This window comes from Corythoichthys intestinalis, chromosome 11 (assembly GCF_030265065.1).
Source record: "Corythoichthys intestinalis isolate RoL2023-P3 chromosome 11, ASM3026506v1, whole genome shotgun sequence".
Lineage (NCBI taxonomy): Eukaryota > Metazoa > Chordata > Actinopteri > Syngnathiformes > Syngnathidae > Corythoichthys > Corythoichthys intestinalis.
Genome location: NC_080405.1, coordinates 19,825,563 through 19,843,712, shown reverse-complemented (window position 1 = coordinate 19,843,712; position 18,150 = coordinate 19,825,563). Strand labels below are relative to the sequence as shown.

Below are 18,150 nucleotides of genomic sequence, written 5' to 3'. Positions count from 1 at the left end.
GTCACATGATCTCTTAAAGTATGTCTGACAACGTAGAAAGCTAGTCTCCTTCACTTCTCTTTCCACTGTATCAAGTTGAATCCCCCCACCCAGAAAAAAAGCAGCAACATTTACAATCATAAAAACCAATTATTACAAAAGCAGATTTACACACTTCAACAGAGGACAAAAATCAATATTCCGGTGATCATTTAGTTTTGTGGACTGCAGCTGACGTTGGGACTGCCTATCAAAGGTCAAATTCAGAAAAGCACAAAGGATTAAACATTTTAGAGTTACATTTAAGAAAATTGGGCCCATAAAATTTGGAAATGTTGGATTCAAAATGGAAATCGAAACAACTCTAAAGGTTGCCAGAAGTGCATTAAAATTGACAGTACACAATGTGAATACAAACATGAAAAAAAAAAAATCTAACTTGTCAACAGGATGATCCACAAAGATCAGTGGTGCAGTAGCCTAAAGAACTCCTATCGCCAAGAAGCGGTTTAAGGGAGAAAAAAAAAAGCAGCTGATCAACATGATCACTTACTAGAGCGAACAGAATTCCTTCCTTACATACTATATTCATTCATTTTGAAGCGGCTAAGAATGCCAATTATATAAAAATGGCAAGGGACAGGATTACTTTCTTCTTGCTAGGTGAAAAATTTGGCTGAGGTTTAACATAATTTGTATTTGCTATGACAATTATATCCGCTCATGGGGCTCAGAATATGAGTTGATGTTTTACTTGTAATATCTACATACCATTCCTCACAAAAGGGGCACATGAGTATAGAGGCTTTGAGTTCACATAGGAGCATAGTGTGAGTACAGGTACTTGACATATGGGAGTGAAATGTGTATGTCTGGTTGGGTGCATTTATGTCCAAGTTTACACAGTGGGGAGTCCTGTTGCTCATTTCTCTTCTCTTCAGTCACTTGTTCCTACTGCTCCTTCTCTGCTGTCTTCATGGTTACTGTAACATTACAGTCCAGTCAGTGCCCGCATTCATGCCAGGCTTGCGGAGCGTCAAGACTGACGTGGCGGCATCGAAGTCAAACTCAAGCTGGCTTGTCTGACCATCTAAAAAAGGCAATGGTTAATGGAAACAGATTAGAAAAAAAAAAAAGACTGATCAAAATAGTGAGTGAAAACAGATGTGAGAGAGGGACTGACCCGCGGTCCTCAGGGTAGCCTTTCTGGGCTTACTAACTCCCAGTATGACAATGCGTTCAATGGTGGAGTGAGTTAAGAAGTGGGCCTCAGGGGAAAGGTTCCTGTGGGTCAGGACAATTTCATTAAAATGAATCTACCTAGGATAATGTTCTGAGCATATTTTTCATGATCAGTAGATTTGCTGGTATTATTTAGAATCTAATTCCCATTACGCATTGGAAACCCCATCTGTTCACCATTTAGGGAACTATGTTGTAGAGTGTTGAGGGGAAAAAAAGCACGCAAAATATTTTTCTCGAACTGACTGCAGGTAAAATTTAAAAAAACAACTTAACATTTCTTATATTAAAATCTGAATAGGATTTATGTTTACTGAAACTCACACAGAGGAGAGTTGGTTATTGGCAAAAGAAAGCCTTCTGTGAATGAACTCCTTATTCTCAAAGTTGAAAGTGTGCCCATCATCGATGTAGAGTTCTCCTTCTGCAGTTCTCTGTAGAAATGCAACATATCTCATCGTCACAGTCATGTCAGCATCAGGCAGAATTGGCTGTGTTAATGAGTTGACGTACCTGACGACTAAGGGCAACGTACAATGTGTAGGGGTCTTGTTCCATACAGCTGGAAGATCTGCGGACTCGAAGTTTTCTGGGAATAATGGAGCCACCACGCTGGAAAACTGGGATCTTGTAGTACAACAGAAAACACTTAGTGATTTCAAGTATAAAGGTTACACAGTAGCATAGTATGGGTGTGTGTGTGCGCCTTACAGAGCTCATAGTGACTGGAATGTAAAGGTTCTGGCCACCATCGTGCTTTTGGAATGTGTGGACATCAAACCACAACTGAGGAGTACACAACAGTTATTTCATCATGACTTGCACCACCAAGTCAATAAAGATTGTATGAGGGCATTAAAAAATAAATAAATAAACTGAATTGTTTTGTTGTACCTCATCTTTTCCTGGCAGGTATGCAGTTACACCAGTGGCTCCCTCCTCAGTGACTGGATGCACCAACAAGTCTCTACCTGCAGCAGAGCAGGTATGACTGAGCTTTCAGGTTTGATATGGAAAATATTTTAAAATTGCAACCGATTTATAAATTGAATGCCAAAATAAGGACAAAATTGAAGGCCTATATTAGTTTTTCACTTGAAAGAACTTACACGATGCAGTCAAACGGCTAACGAATGTGAATTGGGTTGCATAAAACTCGAGTGACTGTTGGAGGGCATTGTCTACCAACAGTACACCAGAGTTCAGTGCTTTGGGCACAGCCTTATAGCGCTCAGCAGGGATTAAATAGAACTGCAACAAAACATTTTTTGCCACTTCATCTCACCAATCAAGAACTCATCCTCCAGAGCGAATGTAGCTGGATCTTGAGGGTATTCCACCCATAGTGGTCTGCAACAGAAACAAGAAAATCAGCAGCAGTTTGAAACAGTTAATCCGCAATGGATTTAAAAAACAACAACAACAAAAAAAACCATGTGGGGAAGTATTTCTGCAAGTTCACTCAAATGAAACTATGAAGATAATGTATTTCGGTGGGATACAATTAAAACCCGACTGAATGCTCACCTCATGACAGGGTTTCCAGTGCGATATGTGTGGTAGAACTGCTGGTACCAATAGGGCAGGAGGCTATAGCGTTGGCGCACAGCTTCTCGGATCAAAGCGGTGTTTTCCGGACCAAAGAGCCATGGCTCCCGACGAGGCGTGTCCAAGTGGGCGTGGGCTCTAAAGAAGGGCTGGTAGGCTCCTGTCTGGTACCAACGCACCAGCAGCTCTGGGCTAGGAGACTTGAAGAAGCCCCCAACATCAGCTATAAAATAAGATGATGGGGAGAAGTTAAAGATCTTTTGACTCTTGCTGCAGTCAATGTGCAGCAAGTCTAATTTGTAAATTTGTTAAAGGATTGGAAAATTCTAAGTGACAAATGTGCAAAAAAATACCCCAAAACAAAAAAATAAAGGCTTTTGCTAGTGGATCAAATTTGATGTGATTTAATTCTGCGTAAAAATACTAATCCTTTGCAGTATATTAACTATTGAATTTTGACCCGAACAAAAACAATACAGGGATTAGTCATCATAAACAGGTACTGGATGAAAATATATGAAGAAGCTGTATAAAATACATTTATTTTAAGAATATCAAAGATGCTGATTGCATTAAAACTAATCATAATGAGAAAAATAAAACTGATGGCATATTTGAACTCAATGAGCAAAAAATATATATTCGGCCATTGAACTCACACCCCACACACTGGAGTATTTGTGTGTTGACGTGTGCCTTTCATTGGGGCGACTTAAGTGTTGAGAAATATCTTTAGAAGATGTCAGTGGACAGAGGTACATACCACCACAAAAAGCTATTCCAACTAGGCCCATACTCAAACACATGGGAATAGAAATTTTAAGGTGGCCCCATTCAGCAGCATTATCACCAGTCCACACAGCGCCTAAAGAAGCACAAAAACCCTTAGAATGCTTAGTCATGCTGCCATTGTAAGTTTGAAGGCTCACCATAGCGCTGTGATCCAGCAAAGAAGCCCCTAGTCAAGACAAAAGGTCTTTCAACCCCACCTGATCTCTGAACCAGGCCCTCTGCTGTGGCCATTTGCTACAACAAACACAGCAATTAGGAAAACAAATCAAATCCAAGCAAAGCACTTTTCACAAAGCAGATGATCTATAAGGTCATGTCCGAACGTTAACGCTGCACTCACCACATAAAAGGCATAAAGGTTGTGCAAGTCACGGTGCTCCCAGTCTCCATGCTTTGAGTCCTTGTGCATGGTGATCTCGGGCCCGTTGAACACTGAAGGTTCGTTCATGTCATTCCATGTGTACAAGTTCTCCATCGTTCCCTGGAGAGCAAAAGTGGTTCAGAAATGGTGGGCTATTTGAAGACCCGCCACAGTCAATCAATAAACTCTTATACTGAATCTAAAGCTGTACCATTGCTTACTACAAGTGACCTGACTGGTAAAGCAGTCGCTTGGCCATTTTTTGCTCGGTCTTGCAAGTAAACAGTAAGTGAGAACATTAACGTATTGCATAAAAACTGTTTGACAAAAGGTGAACTATTCTACCAAAAAATGGGCTTTGAACTGCTTATGACCACTCCCAGTTAAACATGTACCATCAACCTAAACAAAACAGAATTAATTAACTTCACATTAGCAACCATGAGTCTCACCTCATACTGGTCGAAGGCAAACATACTGGCCCACCAAGCTCTCATGTCTGCACGGCTGAAGTCTGGATAGCCGGCACTGCCTAACATCATTTAAATCCACAAAAAGAAACAGGATGTAATTTTCTGATGAATCCACATCAAACATTTTGTGTACTACAAGCTCATTTTCAATTTCAAACTATTTCTATATTGTGTCTTACCTGGCCAACACCAGCCCTCATAATCGCTGCCATCTTTAGTCTTTGTGTAGAAGCCTTGCGACTTGATTTCATTATGGATCTTGTAGCTGCTGTCCACTTTTATATGAGGGTCTACAATGGTTACCATCTATTATAAAAAAGAAGGGGAAATTCTTATTCGGTATAAAAAATCTGTTTGGATTCAATAATGCCTTGGGATGCCTGGGGTCTAATGCAAGACCATGGCACTTATTTTATAGTTCTGGGCCTGAACATGATATATGTAGAAAGAAAGAAAAATCCCCAAAATAGAAACAGTAGTTTGGCTGGGCCTGCGATTTGCAGTGAAGTGCGACATGTTATGTTTTTAAATTTTTTTCCCCACTCTAACCAGCAACAGACAGCTTTGTTTATTGTTAGGCTATAGTTATCCCAAAAACTGTTGATGTTCCGTTAACAGATGCCTATATAGCCTGTCATTCTCCATTTTAGTATTACTATTTTCACATGTTTTTTTTAAAGGTTTCTAATAAATAAATGAAAAATTCCCGCCAAAATGTGGCTTATACCCCAGTAGGACATGGTTTTTTTTTCTCTTCACTGTGCCTTCTTTGGCTGGTGCGACTTATACTCAACTCAGGTGTGAATTATATTTTGAAAAATAAGCTAGTTGTAAATTGGTTGTCTGATGGTTTTTGGCAGAATAATTTAGCAGATCGTCTTGCAAGGCCAAACATCTTTACCTTGCGCTTCTTATCCATGAGTCCCTGAAGCATTTCCTTGGGTGTGGGAAATTTGCTCGAATCCCAGGTAAAATAGCGTTTTCCATCTGTGTGCTCAATATCAAGCCAGATGAAATCATAGGGAATATCATGCTCATCAAAGCCTGCATCCACAGTCTTAATGTCTTCTTGATCATTGTAGTTCCAGCGGCACTGGTGGTAGGCCACTGCGGCCAGAGGAGGGAAGGCCTGGGTGCCTGACGAAGTTATAAAACATTGAGAAAGCCAGTCAGGATATGAAATGGGATCTACAGACAACTACTCCGCTATTATCGGCCATTAAAAACACACAAAAGTGAATATTAAAGCTCATCATCCTACCTGTCAGGGAGGCATACTGTGAAAAGACATCTTTTGGTGTGGGGCCAAGCATAATGAAAACATCAATTATGCCACTTTCTGAGAACCAACGCACATCTGTCTGTGGTGTCTCACTGGAGCCCTGCACGTAATCCAGCATTTTTCCAAACACAGTCTGAAGAGAACCAAGTAAATGTGGAAGGTTAAATTGGCTGGTAGCATATTGAAACCGAAACGTTAGTAAAATAATGAAATTATACATGGAAGAAAGCACAAACCTTCCCTGCAGTGTTGGAGCTAATGTCTACCCACGTTTCAGCAGCATTGAGCCAAAACATTCCTATTGTCCGTTGAGCATTGTGGGCCAACATGACAGGTACAGACCCATAAAGTGCCATAGGGTTATGCAGCTCATATTGGAACACATCCAGATTATACAGACGATATGGATCCCCATTCCTGAGATGAGGACACATCAAATATATGTAGCTCTGGCAAAAAGTACCACACTTAACAAGCATTTTTTGACCCAAGTAACTCCAGGCAAATTCATCAAAATTTTGTTTGCTACTTACTCTGTAGTTTTAAGCCGGAGAGAGTCTGCGTGTTCCGGGATGCCATAGACATGCTCAACCCCAGGCAATGAAAAGTCCAGCCCGACGGAAGTTGGGCCTGTGACACAAGAGTAACCAAATTAGAAGTATGACAGGAACGCAGGATTCTGTATTTAACATGACTCAAGAACTAGCGGACAAAGTGCTTCACAATGTAGCCCAAATCCCAAAGCACATAAATAGGCAAAGGCCACCACTATTCAGAAAATTAAATTAAGAAACTGATCCAAAAAATCCAAAACTGTAGCAGCAGACAGAACCGATTTTAGGAATTACCATTTGGCTTGCTGTCTGAGAATGATTTAAACATTTCATCCCACATCCCGTCTTCATCTTTCTCTTCCAATATAGCCTGTAAGGCAAGAGCAGAAAGAAGTGAAATATGATTAAAAGAATTTTCCTCGGAGGCAATCACAGCATGTACAGTACAATTGAATGTAAATGAGTAGGACCTCATTTTCCGGATCTGAGTCCTCAGCTTCTTGGTCTGCCTGTCTGCTCCATGGCGCAAGATTAAAAAACAGCATGAAAGAGGATATGGGGGAAAAAAAAAAAAAAAGATGTATCTTTGGAAAGGACATATTGTTTTGAGGGTATTAAAGAGCAAGTAACCTGTAGGTAAAGGGTGACACAGAGGATGACAACTGGCACCATACTCAAAGAGACAACGAGCGCTACAACAAAACCTCAAAAATAGCCTGCAAGTCCCTCGAATGACACTTAATATGTTGAGATTTCATTAAGGGAAATGTAAAAATATTCTATTTTTTTAAAACCCCCCTCTTGAAAAAGTCTTGCCACATTGAGTTGCGGCCATTCCTCAATCTGCAGCAGCCAGCATGCATGCAGGTGATACTTATGCTAATTCATCATCAAAAGGAGATGCAAATGCTGCAGGGGCAGAGTGCAATACAGGTGGGATAAAAGAAACATGTCCATCTCGGCAGTGTGTTCATTCTAGACTAATGCATTTTATAAAGCCAAGCAAGCAAGATGATATTTTTGTTTCCACTTACAAAGAAGTGCTATTTTGGAATAATCTTAGCAGTGATATTCACTTGCATTTTATCAAAGCTGCATGGGTTTGGGGTACGTGACATGGACAACGGCCACCTAAATCCCTGCTTGTTAATCCGTTACCAAGAGATCTTTTTTCCTTGCCCCCCCCCACTTTAATCATTTATATAATGTATGCATTTTATGTTTGATTTGGCTTAAACGTGTGCTATCGTCATTGATTTTGTTAATAAAGGAATCAAAAGGACAAATCTGTCAACATGACTAACTGGCTAGTCAAGAAAATTAACGAGCTTAGGCAAGTTTACTTCCTTCAGTTAAATGTCTAGTTACGTTGTAGGACAACTGCTGACACTGTGCATAGAACTATGTAGTACTGAATAGTTATTTGTTATATATATATATATATATATATATAAATAACTTGCCAGGCATAGGTCCCTCCCACAACCGCTATACTTTATTAGAACATCAGCACCTTCATCTACATCAATACAGTGAGCAGTTAGCTACCCAGCCATACCTACACCCTGAAATACATCTGGCACAATGTACAGAACTGCTAATTTTCCCCAAGTCTATGGAGGTAGATTTGTGTCTTTATCATTCAATCAAATAAAAAGTTGCTTCAATCAAACTATATACTGTATTTTCAATCGGAGAAAAAGTCACCTCAATCAAAAAAATGTTTGAATGCAAAAATAAATTCGAAACTCAAAAAAATGTATTCCAAAACTATTTTTCTTTGATTTTTTTTTTTTTTAAGTCATTTTTTTTTTTTTGATTGAAACAACTTTGATTGATGTAATTTTGCGTTTGGGCCACATTTTGGCTTGGACATTTGTGTCCATTATTCAATCAAAAAATAAGTTGCTTCAAACAAAAAAATATATATTTTCAAAAGAAAAATCACTTCAATCAAAAATTTAAAAAAGATCATAGAAAAAAAGGTTTGAATGTGAAAAAATATTTGAGACTCAGAAATTCGCATTTGAACACTTCATTTTTCATTGAAACTTTTCTTTGATTGAAGCAATCCTTTTTGTGCTTGAGCCATACTATGGCATTTGTGTCTAAATCATTCAATCCCAATAAAAGTTGCTTCAATCAAAAAACTTTTTAATCAAAGAAAAAAATCATTTGCAAAAATATATTTTTTTTTTATTATTTTTTTTAAATTTGAAATATTTATATTTTTTACCGAAGTGTCACTTTTTTTGAAAAGCAAAACGTTTTAAACTTTTTTTTTTTCCCCAAGTGGAAAAAGTTTTGAACACACGTTTTTTTTAAGTGGAAAAAGTTTTGAACGCACTTTTTTCCGATTGAATCATTTTGACACAAAGATTCAACTTCAACGCTACTTCCGACATGTTTGAGTGGCAGGTGACTACGCCAATGGCATAGAAGGATGAAGCAAGAATAATTGCCACCAGGGCTCCATCCAGCCATCGGACTCTGCTCCAGTCCAAGGCAAAAATAGGGCACCGGTACGGGGGTGTGACATCTGCATCTCACCGGAGTGCCAACGATGGTACGGTGCCCTGCTGCTTAATGTGATTAATGTGCCGCGACAGGGCAACGTACCGTCGCGGGTACTCCGGTGAGATGCCGATGTCACACCCCCATACTGGTGCCCTATTTTTGGCTTGGACTCTAGCAGAGTCCGATGGCTGGATGGAGCCCTGGTTGCCATTATTCTTGCTTGAAACTTTTATGCCATTGGCGTAGTCACCTGCCACTCAAACATGTCGGAAGTAGCATGGACGTTGAATCTTTGGGTCAACATGATTCAATCGAAAAAAAGTGCCTTCAAAACCTTTTCCACTTAAAAAAAAAAAAAAAACAGTTTAAAACTTTTTGCTTTTCAAAAAAGTGACACTTCAATAAAAAAATACATATATTTCAAATAAAATATTTTTTAAAATATGTTTTGCAAATGATTTTTTTCTTTGATTAAAAATAGTTTTTTTGATTGAATAGCAACTTTTAATGGGATTGAATGATTTAGACACAAATGTCCTACCCATAATATGGCTCAAACACAAAAAGGATTGCTTCAATCAAAGAAAAGTTTCAATGAAAAATGAAGTGTTCAAATGCGAATTTCTGAGTCTCAAATATTTTTTCACATTCAAACCTTTTTTACTACGATTGATTTTTTTTTTTCTTTTCAAATTTTTGATTGAAGTGATTTTCCTTTTGAAAATATATATATTTTTTGTTTGAAGCAACTTATTTTTTGATTGAATAATAAAGACGCAAATGTCCAAGGCAAAATGTGGTCCAAACGCAAAATTACATTACTTCAATCAAAAAAAAAATTTAATCAAAGAAAAATAGTTTTCAAATACATTTCCAGTTTCAAATTTATTTTTGCATTCAAACATTTTTTTTTTTTATTGAAGTGACTTTTTCTTCAATTGAAAATATACATTTTGATTGAAGCAACTTTTTATTTGGTTGAAGCAACTTTTTATTTGGTTGAATAATAAAGACACAAATCTACCTCCAAGTCCAATAAAGGAAAAGCATTTTATATATGAATTACATTAATGACTAGCAAACACACCGCACTCATTGCCATATGAGTTTGAAATGTGTTCAAATAATCTCCCCATCTAAAGCATTAGTACAATGAATATAATACACAACATTTTGAAAGTCTTTACCTAGAGAATACACCCTTGACATTATTCCACACACTAGCAAATTTGCTAGTTATTAAATAGGAGAAACTGGGGCGATAGGAAAAGAGGACAGAACGAGTCAGACAATTCTCAAAAATTCACTGAGAGAGGATGAGTGTAGTTTATAAATTAAAATAAAAAGAGTGTGTGTATGTGTGTATATATGTAAGCATGGTCCCTCACGTGTCCTTGCGTAGCCTTAAGTGCTCAAACGCCAAGAGGCCCCGCGAGTTTAGCGACAGCAACACATCTCGCCCCTCCATAATGTCCAATCGAAAGGGCCGCGCACTGACAATCACCCTCTGAGACTCTGCACCCAGAGACAGAACCACTCCGTTCTCATCCTGAGACAAGAGAGACAGGCTGGGGAAAAACAAGGCAATGCCAATATTAGGAGAGTTTATTTGATTGGGATCAAGAAAGCTAAAACAAGGACAATTGAAATGTACCTAATGTGGAAACAAGACATAAATATAGACACACATCAGGAATTCGCATGTAACATCTCTACAAGCCAAAATCACCCACTATGTACAAGAGGCAACCACCCGCAAGACACTTACGGCTCTGTAGGGGGCTCTTGGATGAGCACGTCTGGGACCTCATATCGAGGCTTCAACGGCTTCAGCTCATTAATCTTCACCCTCGTTATGTTTCCTTGAAGACGATAAAGCTCCAGCAGAAGACGCACCTACCAAAAAAAAAAACAAAAAAAAAAAACAGAAGAGTACAAAAACATTTAAATGCTTTTGAAGCCGTGGTGGGGGTGGGCCGCATCGAAGTCGAAAAGCCCCACATGTTGTGCCGCGGGGAAACTGCTTCATATCATGACTAATGAGAATTTTTCAACATTTATTTTTTCTAAAAAGAGCCATAACAAATATCTATTTAAAATATTTAATTAGCTTATACATCAAGGTCACAGTGTGTAAGTGGGACTCCACTGCTGCGAAATGAATGTTAAATTTAACTTGTGACTGAAAAACAAAAACAATTATTTAAATAAAAAATAATCAAATTCATTAGCCAGGCTAATGAAGTATTTCGAAACGTGACGGTCTCCATTTACGATGGAGTATTGAGGCAAAATAAAAATAAATACCGTAAATTTCGGACTATAAGGCGCACCTGACTATAAGCCGCCACCCATCAAATTTGACACGAAAAGGCATTTGTTCATAGATTAGACGCACCAGAATATAAATCCCAGCTTTCCTCACTGTATTATGGGATATTTACACCAAAAGGTATTAACCGGTCACACTTTATTTGACAGCCACGTCATAAGTCTGTCACAAGACCAAATGAATCACCATGAAGCTTCGAACCAATTGGCTGCAAAGCTTCAATGCTTCAAAAAACTTCATTTGGTCATCACTGCTCCCTTGAGGGAGACAATCAACCTCTGCTGCCACCTGCTGTCAACACTGTTGTTGTCCAACATGCTTCCTAGCATGCATTGCAGCGCTACAGATGTAAATAACAATTATAATTCATGTTCTGTGCTAATTATTTCTTCAGATACCGTTTCTGTCGTTTCATTAATTGCTAGTTATGATATTTGGTAACACTTTTTTTGACAGTGGCGCCATAAGACTGTCATAAGACCATCATACTTATGACATGACACTGCCATGAGCTTTAATGAATGCTTGTGACAGACGTCATTTTGTGCCATCCAGAAAATGTCTCACTTTTGAGATCCGAGCTGGACTTAAATAGAGTTAGAGACATAATTTGCCAGATGACACTTAATGGCATCTGTCACAAACATTCATTAATGCCCATAATAGCGTCATGTCATAATTATGGCGGTCTTATGACAGTCTTATAACGCAACTGTCAAAGTGTCACCTATAACCCAAATAAATCAACAAATAAGCTGCACTGGACTATAAGCCGCAGGATTCAAAAGTAGGGGGAAAAAGTAGCGGCTTATAGTCCGGAAATTACGGTAAATAAAATGACTATGAGATTAAATTTGCTTCAAGGGCAAAAAAGTTATTACGTAGGGGCAATTTAGCTGTAAGCATTAGCATAAATCATTCTATGGAAAATAATTTGATGTAGATGAGGTCAAGAGAAAAAAAGTCGAACTATTACTATGTGAATGAATGTTGATTTAATAATATGAGAATAAAAATCTTATTACTGCTTAGGACTTACATAGCTGAATACGCAGCTACGTACTTCACGTAGCGTGTTGCCGCCTCCATTAAAATCAAGAATATTGAAAGCATCTTGTGTTTTAGAATCGGTTTAACAAATAAGGAAATCCTTAATATTTTGCCTCATCTACATCAAATTATAATCAATAGAAGGATTTATACTAATGCTTTGTCATAGCTCCCAGCTACAGTACATGTACGTAAAATGCGTAACTGATTACAGCTACATTACTCCTACTTAATAATATGACAGTTTTTCCTCGTAGCAATAGAACGATTTACATCTAGACTTTTCTTTATTTGGCCCAAATACACACTACATTACCACAATAATAATAGTCCTTCTGTTAACTGACCCTCGTCCTTTGACAACGTCAATCTTTTCTAATTACTTCAAAGTACTCATCTGAAATTACTACCAGTGACATCAGCAACGAACAAATGCTATGCTAGGATGCGACGATTCGGGTGAAACGCGCCAAAAACAACCTAAACGTCATGTCAGCGTCAATATTAAGGTCGTTTTCTCAGGTTTAAACCAGAATTGCATTACCTTGAAATACCTTTCTGTGGATTTTTCGCCTGACTCTGCGGCAACATAGTTAGAGTCACGCTTGCAACAACCAATGTGATTTTCAAAATAAAGCGTGTAAAGTAACAATTTGTATTTGACGTGCCATTTCAGACGACTTCTGGCAAATAGTGCGTAAATAATGAGCTATAGATATTCATTTAGACGTACTGTTAAATTATACAAATTATAAATTAGAATGTATCTTTAAAAAAAAAAAAACATCTCATTTGCAATATGTGGCGGCTTTTATTTTGGTGTGGCGGTGCGCCACAGTGCTTTATATTTAGGGAAAACCCTGCATGAAACGTTTTAGATTTGATCCAGATAAGCTGCAGCCTGTACCGCAATCAAATTTAGTTGAACGTAAAAGCAATTTTCGTTTTGTAGTCTTTAGCCCAGAATATGGGTGGTTATCAAATTTTTGCATTATTCTTTTACCTAAGGAACCATTTATACAGAGCTGAAATTACAGAAGACACAAACATGTGCCTTCAGTGTTGGTTGGTAGCAACTACAATATGTTCCATTGCGTCAATACATTGTGGAAACTGTACATGTAACATTTTAGATTTGATCCAGATGCTACATATTGTGGAAACTGTACCTTGTTCTTGTCATTCTTGAGCTGCAAAGTGAGTCTTGTGCTGGTCAGCTCCATAGTCTCCAGGAGGGCTCGATATGGAGACTCGCCAGGAGTCAATGCACGCTGACGTCTGTTATTAAAATTCAAATGGAAGATTAAACCAACATTTTACCCAGGGGTAGGGATGTGTCATTAAACTAAGCGAGTAGCCTCTGGAAGCTCATTGAATGTATTAACTTACTTGCAGAAGGCACTCTGGTCACAGGTTTTAAAGTTGGCTCTGTCCACAGCCAGTGTCCCGCTGAGACAAACAACAAGCCAGAGCACAAGGGTAGGTGCCATCCTACAAGGGAAATTTAGATAAAGAATGAAGCTTCAAGTGGATTAAGTACTAATGTGAGTCACGTTGAAAGGGTTTTGTCTACAGCCCATAGGTTTAGCCACACATCTCCCAACCCTTCCTCCCCACAGTGGCTCCCAGTCCAATTGAAAGTCTATCCCTTCATTGAAAGCCATTTAAATAATTTTAGTGTTGTTTTCAGTAATAACAATTGAACATCGTTTCAGCATTGTGTATTAAAGTGTAGCCTTTCACAATAATTAGTACATCCAAGTTAGTAGCTTGGACTTAAAAAAAGGTTGCTACAATTCACTTTTCTTCTTGTACGGGCTGTTAAACGTTCCGAATCCCCATTCCATACTTGTATTACGGCATACGTTAAGCGCTGTGCAAATAGTTTCTATGAAAGCATCTATTTAAATAAACCATGTTTACTAAACCGGACTTTGTCCTCTTAGTAATAGTGTACGAGTGATATTGTCTTGAAAGCCTAAAGGAAATGTTCTACCCTGCTTAAAAAAAAATCTGACTACGACATACATTTTAATGTTCTACAGTTAATTTTAATATTTTAATGTTCTACAGTTAATTTTAATAGATCCTCTTTAGCCAGAATCCATAAATGATCGAATAATCTCATCGGACATTCATCAAATCACGTTAGCATCGACTTCAATACCATCGTTTTAGTTACAGCAGCAGATAAAGCTAGGTAGTCGTTCTTCGAACTTTTGTTCAACTATATTTAAAGAAAACAAACACAATGCAGCCAAAGACACAAAACGACAAACCACAACATAAAATAGAAATACGGGCACCTGACTGCCTTTATTATATATCTTCTTTGTCGCGCTAACAAGTTAGCAAGCTTCCTAGCAAGGTGCAGGTTGATGGACGAGACGCGAATTCAGTTGTGGGATTCTCGAATGGGTGTGAAGAATTATTTCTAGTTGTCAACCAACAAGTAGCACTATCCTCGGCTTCATGCGGGTGAAACCATGATGTAGCACAAGAAGATACATGATGAATGTCACGATGATACAGCGAGACCGTTAGTCTTACCTTTCAGTGAAGGCGGCCATCTTGATTCTGACCCTGGGCAACTCCGCCTCTTACACGGCAGAATAAACAGAAAAATGTGGGATTTTCAATCACAGTCTGAAACGTTCAAGTGTAATCGTACACGTAAAACGCGTAGGTCAAAAATGCAGCTGATTAAATTCTTATCAACACCGTCTTGCTTTCATTTCATTCATTCATCCATTGTTTCCGGATGAGGGAAGATTAACGTGGACGCGCCCGTATCCGCTCAGGCACAGACACGTCATCTCCAAAATCCAGAGCCAAGCTTTTTTACTATCTATTCGTCTTCAAAAAGACAAAGCATCATCGTGTGACATAACAGTACTACATAATATACGATATCGTTTATTAAAAAAAAATATATATATATATATATGATGAACTATTATATACTTAATTTAATCACTATAAATCTATTGTATTATTGTTTACTATTGTAATAATGTGACCTTCTTATAATAATGTCATTTCATTGGAATTATTAAAATTATTTTAAAAAAAAAAAAACCAAAAAAAAAAAAAAAAAAAAAAAAAAAATGAAGGTCCCAACCCCACTGACAGAGCAATAAATTCCACTAATACTGAAAAGGCATACCTGTGAAGTCAACCATTTTAGGTCATCAAGAGAATGGTAAGAGTGTGCAATAAAGTAATCAGAGCAAAGGGTGGCTACTTTAAAGATACTAGAATATTATACATGTTTTTAGCAGGGCTGTCAGTATACTTGCAGGGGCCCGGGGACAAGAGACCATTATAGCCTCCCGGCCCCTGCCACCTGCTTGTCACGACAACATACGCAGTACTTTTAACGCTTTGCAAGCAATTACAGTGTAAATTTTCAAATTATTTAATTTGAGATGGACGGTTAAATTTAACAGAACGTTATGTGATGTGACACAATATAAACAAACAATTTCCATTTATTGTCCCATGTAGGCTACAATACAATACAACTGAGAGTACTATGCCAGCCTACTAAGCAACAAAACAGTATAACTAAACATCCTGTGCCTGCCCCCTCCACATCCCTGGGGTTATCAAGCCCTCAAACAGTGATGCGCCTAGATTTTTTGACAGCAAAGTCATTTATAACATCAGTGAAATCCAGTTTTTTAAGCATGCTCACGCTCAATGGAGAGCATGGCTAGGTTGTTAAACCTGCCCTCAACCTAATGCAGTATTAGTGTTTGCTATAATACACAGTGGTTTGTAAACCAAAGATAAATCTAGCCGCCAGACCCGAGCCTGTTCAGCCTCACGCACCTGCTCCCCACAGACTAACATATACAGTATGCCTGATCTCCCATCACCTTCTCTCTCATCGGCTCAGCGCGAGCAGCATGTCTTGTCATACCCTTCATCCCCTCCATCATGTCTTGGCAGCTCAATAGGCTACAAGTGGCTGGTGACACTCGAATCGGCTTTGGTTAATGTGATTGCTAATGTAAACGTTCAGTGTTAACGGCTGTTGTTCACTTACCGACATCACCATCCACAGTCAACCCGAGCCCTAATTCTCTGGCTCCTTGTCCCCCTTTTAAAAACTTCATCATTTTTCTCGTTCACCTCTATGATCTTCATCTCTTTTTCTTTACTTTTCTGCGCACCCGATTTAGACGTCTTGCCATGTTTAGAGTTCCTAACAATGATAGATTTTAATTTCCCGCTTCAGGGCACATACGTAGTGTAGCCTTGAATGCGCAGAGCGGAGTCAAACCATTCTCTGTTAAGACAGAGGGGGTAGGGGGGCGTTGTGCAAAAAAAGGAAAAAATATATAAGTTTTTAAGTATATATCATGTAGTACATAATATTTAATCAGACAATGATTTAAATAAAAAGAAATGTATGAATGTAAAGAAAGAAATAATGAATTAAGGTCTTTTCAGGGGCTCCTATGGTCCTGAGGCCTGGGACAACATACCCGGTTGCCAACCTCTGTCGACGGGCTTGGTTTTAGTTATTTCACCGTTTTTGCTAAATACATAATTCCACACGTGTTCATAGTTTTATTACCTTCAGTGAGAATTTACACTGCAAATAGTCATGAAAATAAAGAAAACGCACAAATGAGAAGGTTTGTCCAAACGTTCTGCCTGTACTGTACTCATACCCAGTACTGTTTATATTAGTGTAGTTTACAGTCTACCCTGCCAATGATATTTAATTTAAACAAACACAATTGGCTGAGGACCCTAAGATGTCTCTTAAAAAATATTCATAACTTTCTATTTGATCAAAAACAATCCTTGTTTTTGTAAGGTGATTAAAAAGTTGAACAAGTTGAATCTATTACTGTTCTGAGTGCTTCTCATGCAATGGATTATTCAAGAGGTGGGCAATTGGTACCATTTATGGAGGGTCCCCCCCACTCCATAAATGGCCCCAATAAAAGGTTGTCAAGAGTCATCATGCCAAAATGTTAATCAATTGTTTCATTAAAAAAAAAAACAATTGTATTATTTGGGGAAAATGCTAGTGATGGAACTGTTATTATAACTAGAGATCTATTTATCTTCTATCCCGCTTGTCTTCACATGGTCACGGGATGCTGGAGCTGTGAACGGAAGCAGGGTGCACCTTACAGTGCCCTCCATAATTATTGGTACCCCTGGTTAAGATGTGTTTTTTATCTTCTAATATTTTTTTTTATTCAAATAATATGGGACCTTAACGGAAAAAAGAGAAAAATCCAACCTTCAATACAAGTGCATTTATTCAGGGGGGAAAAAATCCCACATAAAGAAATAATTTTTTGACATCAAATAATGTGTGTCACAATTATTAACACCCCTGGTGTTAATACTTTGTACAACCCCCTTTTGCCAACAAAACATCACCTAATCTTCTCCTATAATGTTTCACAAGCTTGATTTTGTGTCTGGTGAACCATTTCTGTGTAGATTTGGCCATGTGTTTAGGGTCATAGTCTTGCTGAAAGACCCAGTGACGACCCATCTTCAGCTTTCAGGCAGAGGGCAACAGATTTTGATTTAAAATGTCCTGGAATTTCAAAGCATTCATGATGCCATGCACCCTAACAAGGTTCCCAGGGGCTTTGGAAGCGAAACAGCCCCACAGCATTACTGACCCACTCCCATACTTCACAGTGGGTATGAGGTGCTTTTCAGCATGCGCATCTTTCGTGGCACGCCAGACCCACTTAGAGTGTTTGGTTCCAAAAAGCTCAATCTTGGTCTCATCTGACCGAAGCACACGGTCCCAGTTGAAGCCTGGGACAGTGTGCTCACGGTCTGTTGCCCTCTGCCCGAAAGCTGAAGATGGGTCGTCACTGGGTCTTTCAGCAAGACAATGACCCTAAACATATGGCCAAATCTACACAGAAATGGTTCACCAGACACAAAATCAAGCTCCTCCCATGGCCATCTCAGTACCCAGACCCAAAAGAGGGTTGTACAAAGTATTAACACCAGGGGTGCTAATAATTGTG

At 38.5% G+C, this 18,150-nt stretch overlaps 1 protein-coding gene across 3 annotated transcripts; it reads right to left on the bottom strand.

Annotated features, from left to right (window-relative positions):
- Nucleotides 1-318: 318 nt before the first annotated feature.
- Nucleotides 319-14,932, bottom strand: ganabb (glucosidase II alpha subunit b). 3 transcript variants are annotated; one of them, XM_057851102.1, is made up of 25 exons: nucleotides 14,681-14,932; nucleotides 13,520-13,621; nucleotides 13,300-13,408; nucleotides 10,517-10,644; nucleotides 10,137-10,316; nucleotides 9,936-10,001; nucleotides 6,702-6,744; nucleotides 6,526-6,601; nucleotides 6,211-6,307; nucleotides 5,914-6,094; nucleotides 5,657-5,810; nucleotides 5,297-5,532; nucleotides 4,575-4,701; nucleotides 4,375-4,454; nucleotides 3,902-4,042; nucleotides 3,699-3,795; nucleotides 3,533-3,634; nucleotides 2,749-2,992; nucleotides 2,507-2,571; nucleotides 2,116-2,192; nucleotides 1,933-2,007; nucleotides 1,735-1,848; nucleotides 1,546-1,655; nucleotides 1,163-1,263; nucleotides 319-1,069 (listed from the first exon to the last, which is right to left on the bottom strand). In XM_057851102.1, the coding sequence occupies exons 1-25, from the start codon at nucleotides 14,698-14,700 to the stop codon at nucleotides 960-962; spliced, it is 2,835 nt and encodes a 944-aa protein (XP_057707085.1). In that variant the 5' UTR covers nucleotides 14,701-14,932; the 3' UTR covers nucleotides 319-959. The 3 variants fall into 3 exon arrangements, with proteins under 3 accessions (XP_057707085.1, XP_057707086.1, XP_057707087.1); XM_057851103.1 differs by lacking the exon at nucleotides 14,681-14,932 and adding an exon at nucleotides 14,437-14,594; XM_057851104.1 differs by lacking the exon at nucleotides 9,936-10,001 and having other exon boundaries at nucleotides 14,681-14,931.
- Between the last annotated feature and the right edge of the window lie 3,218 nt (nucleotides 14,933-18,150).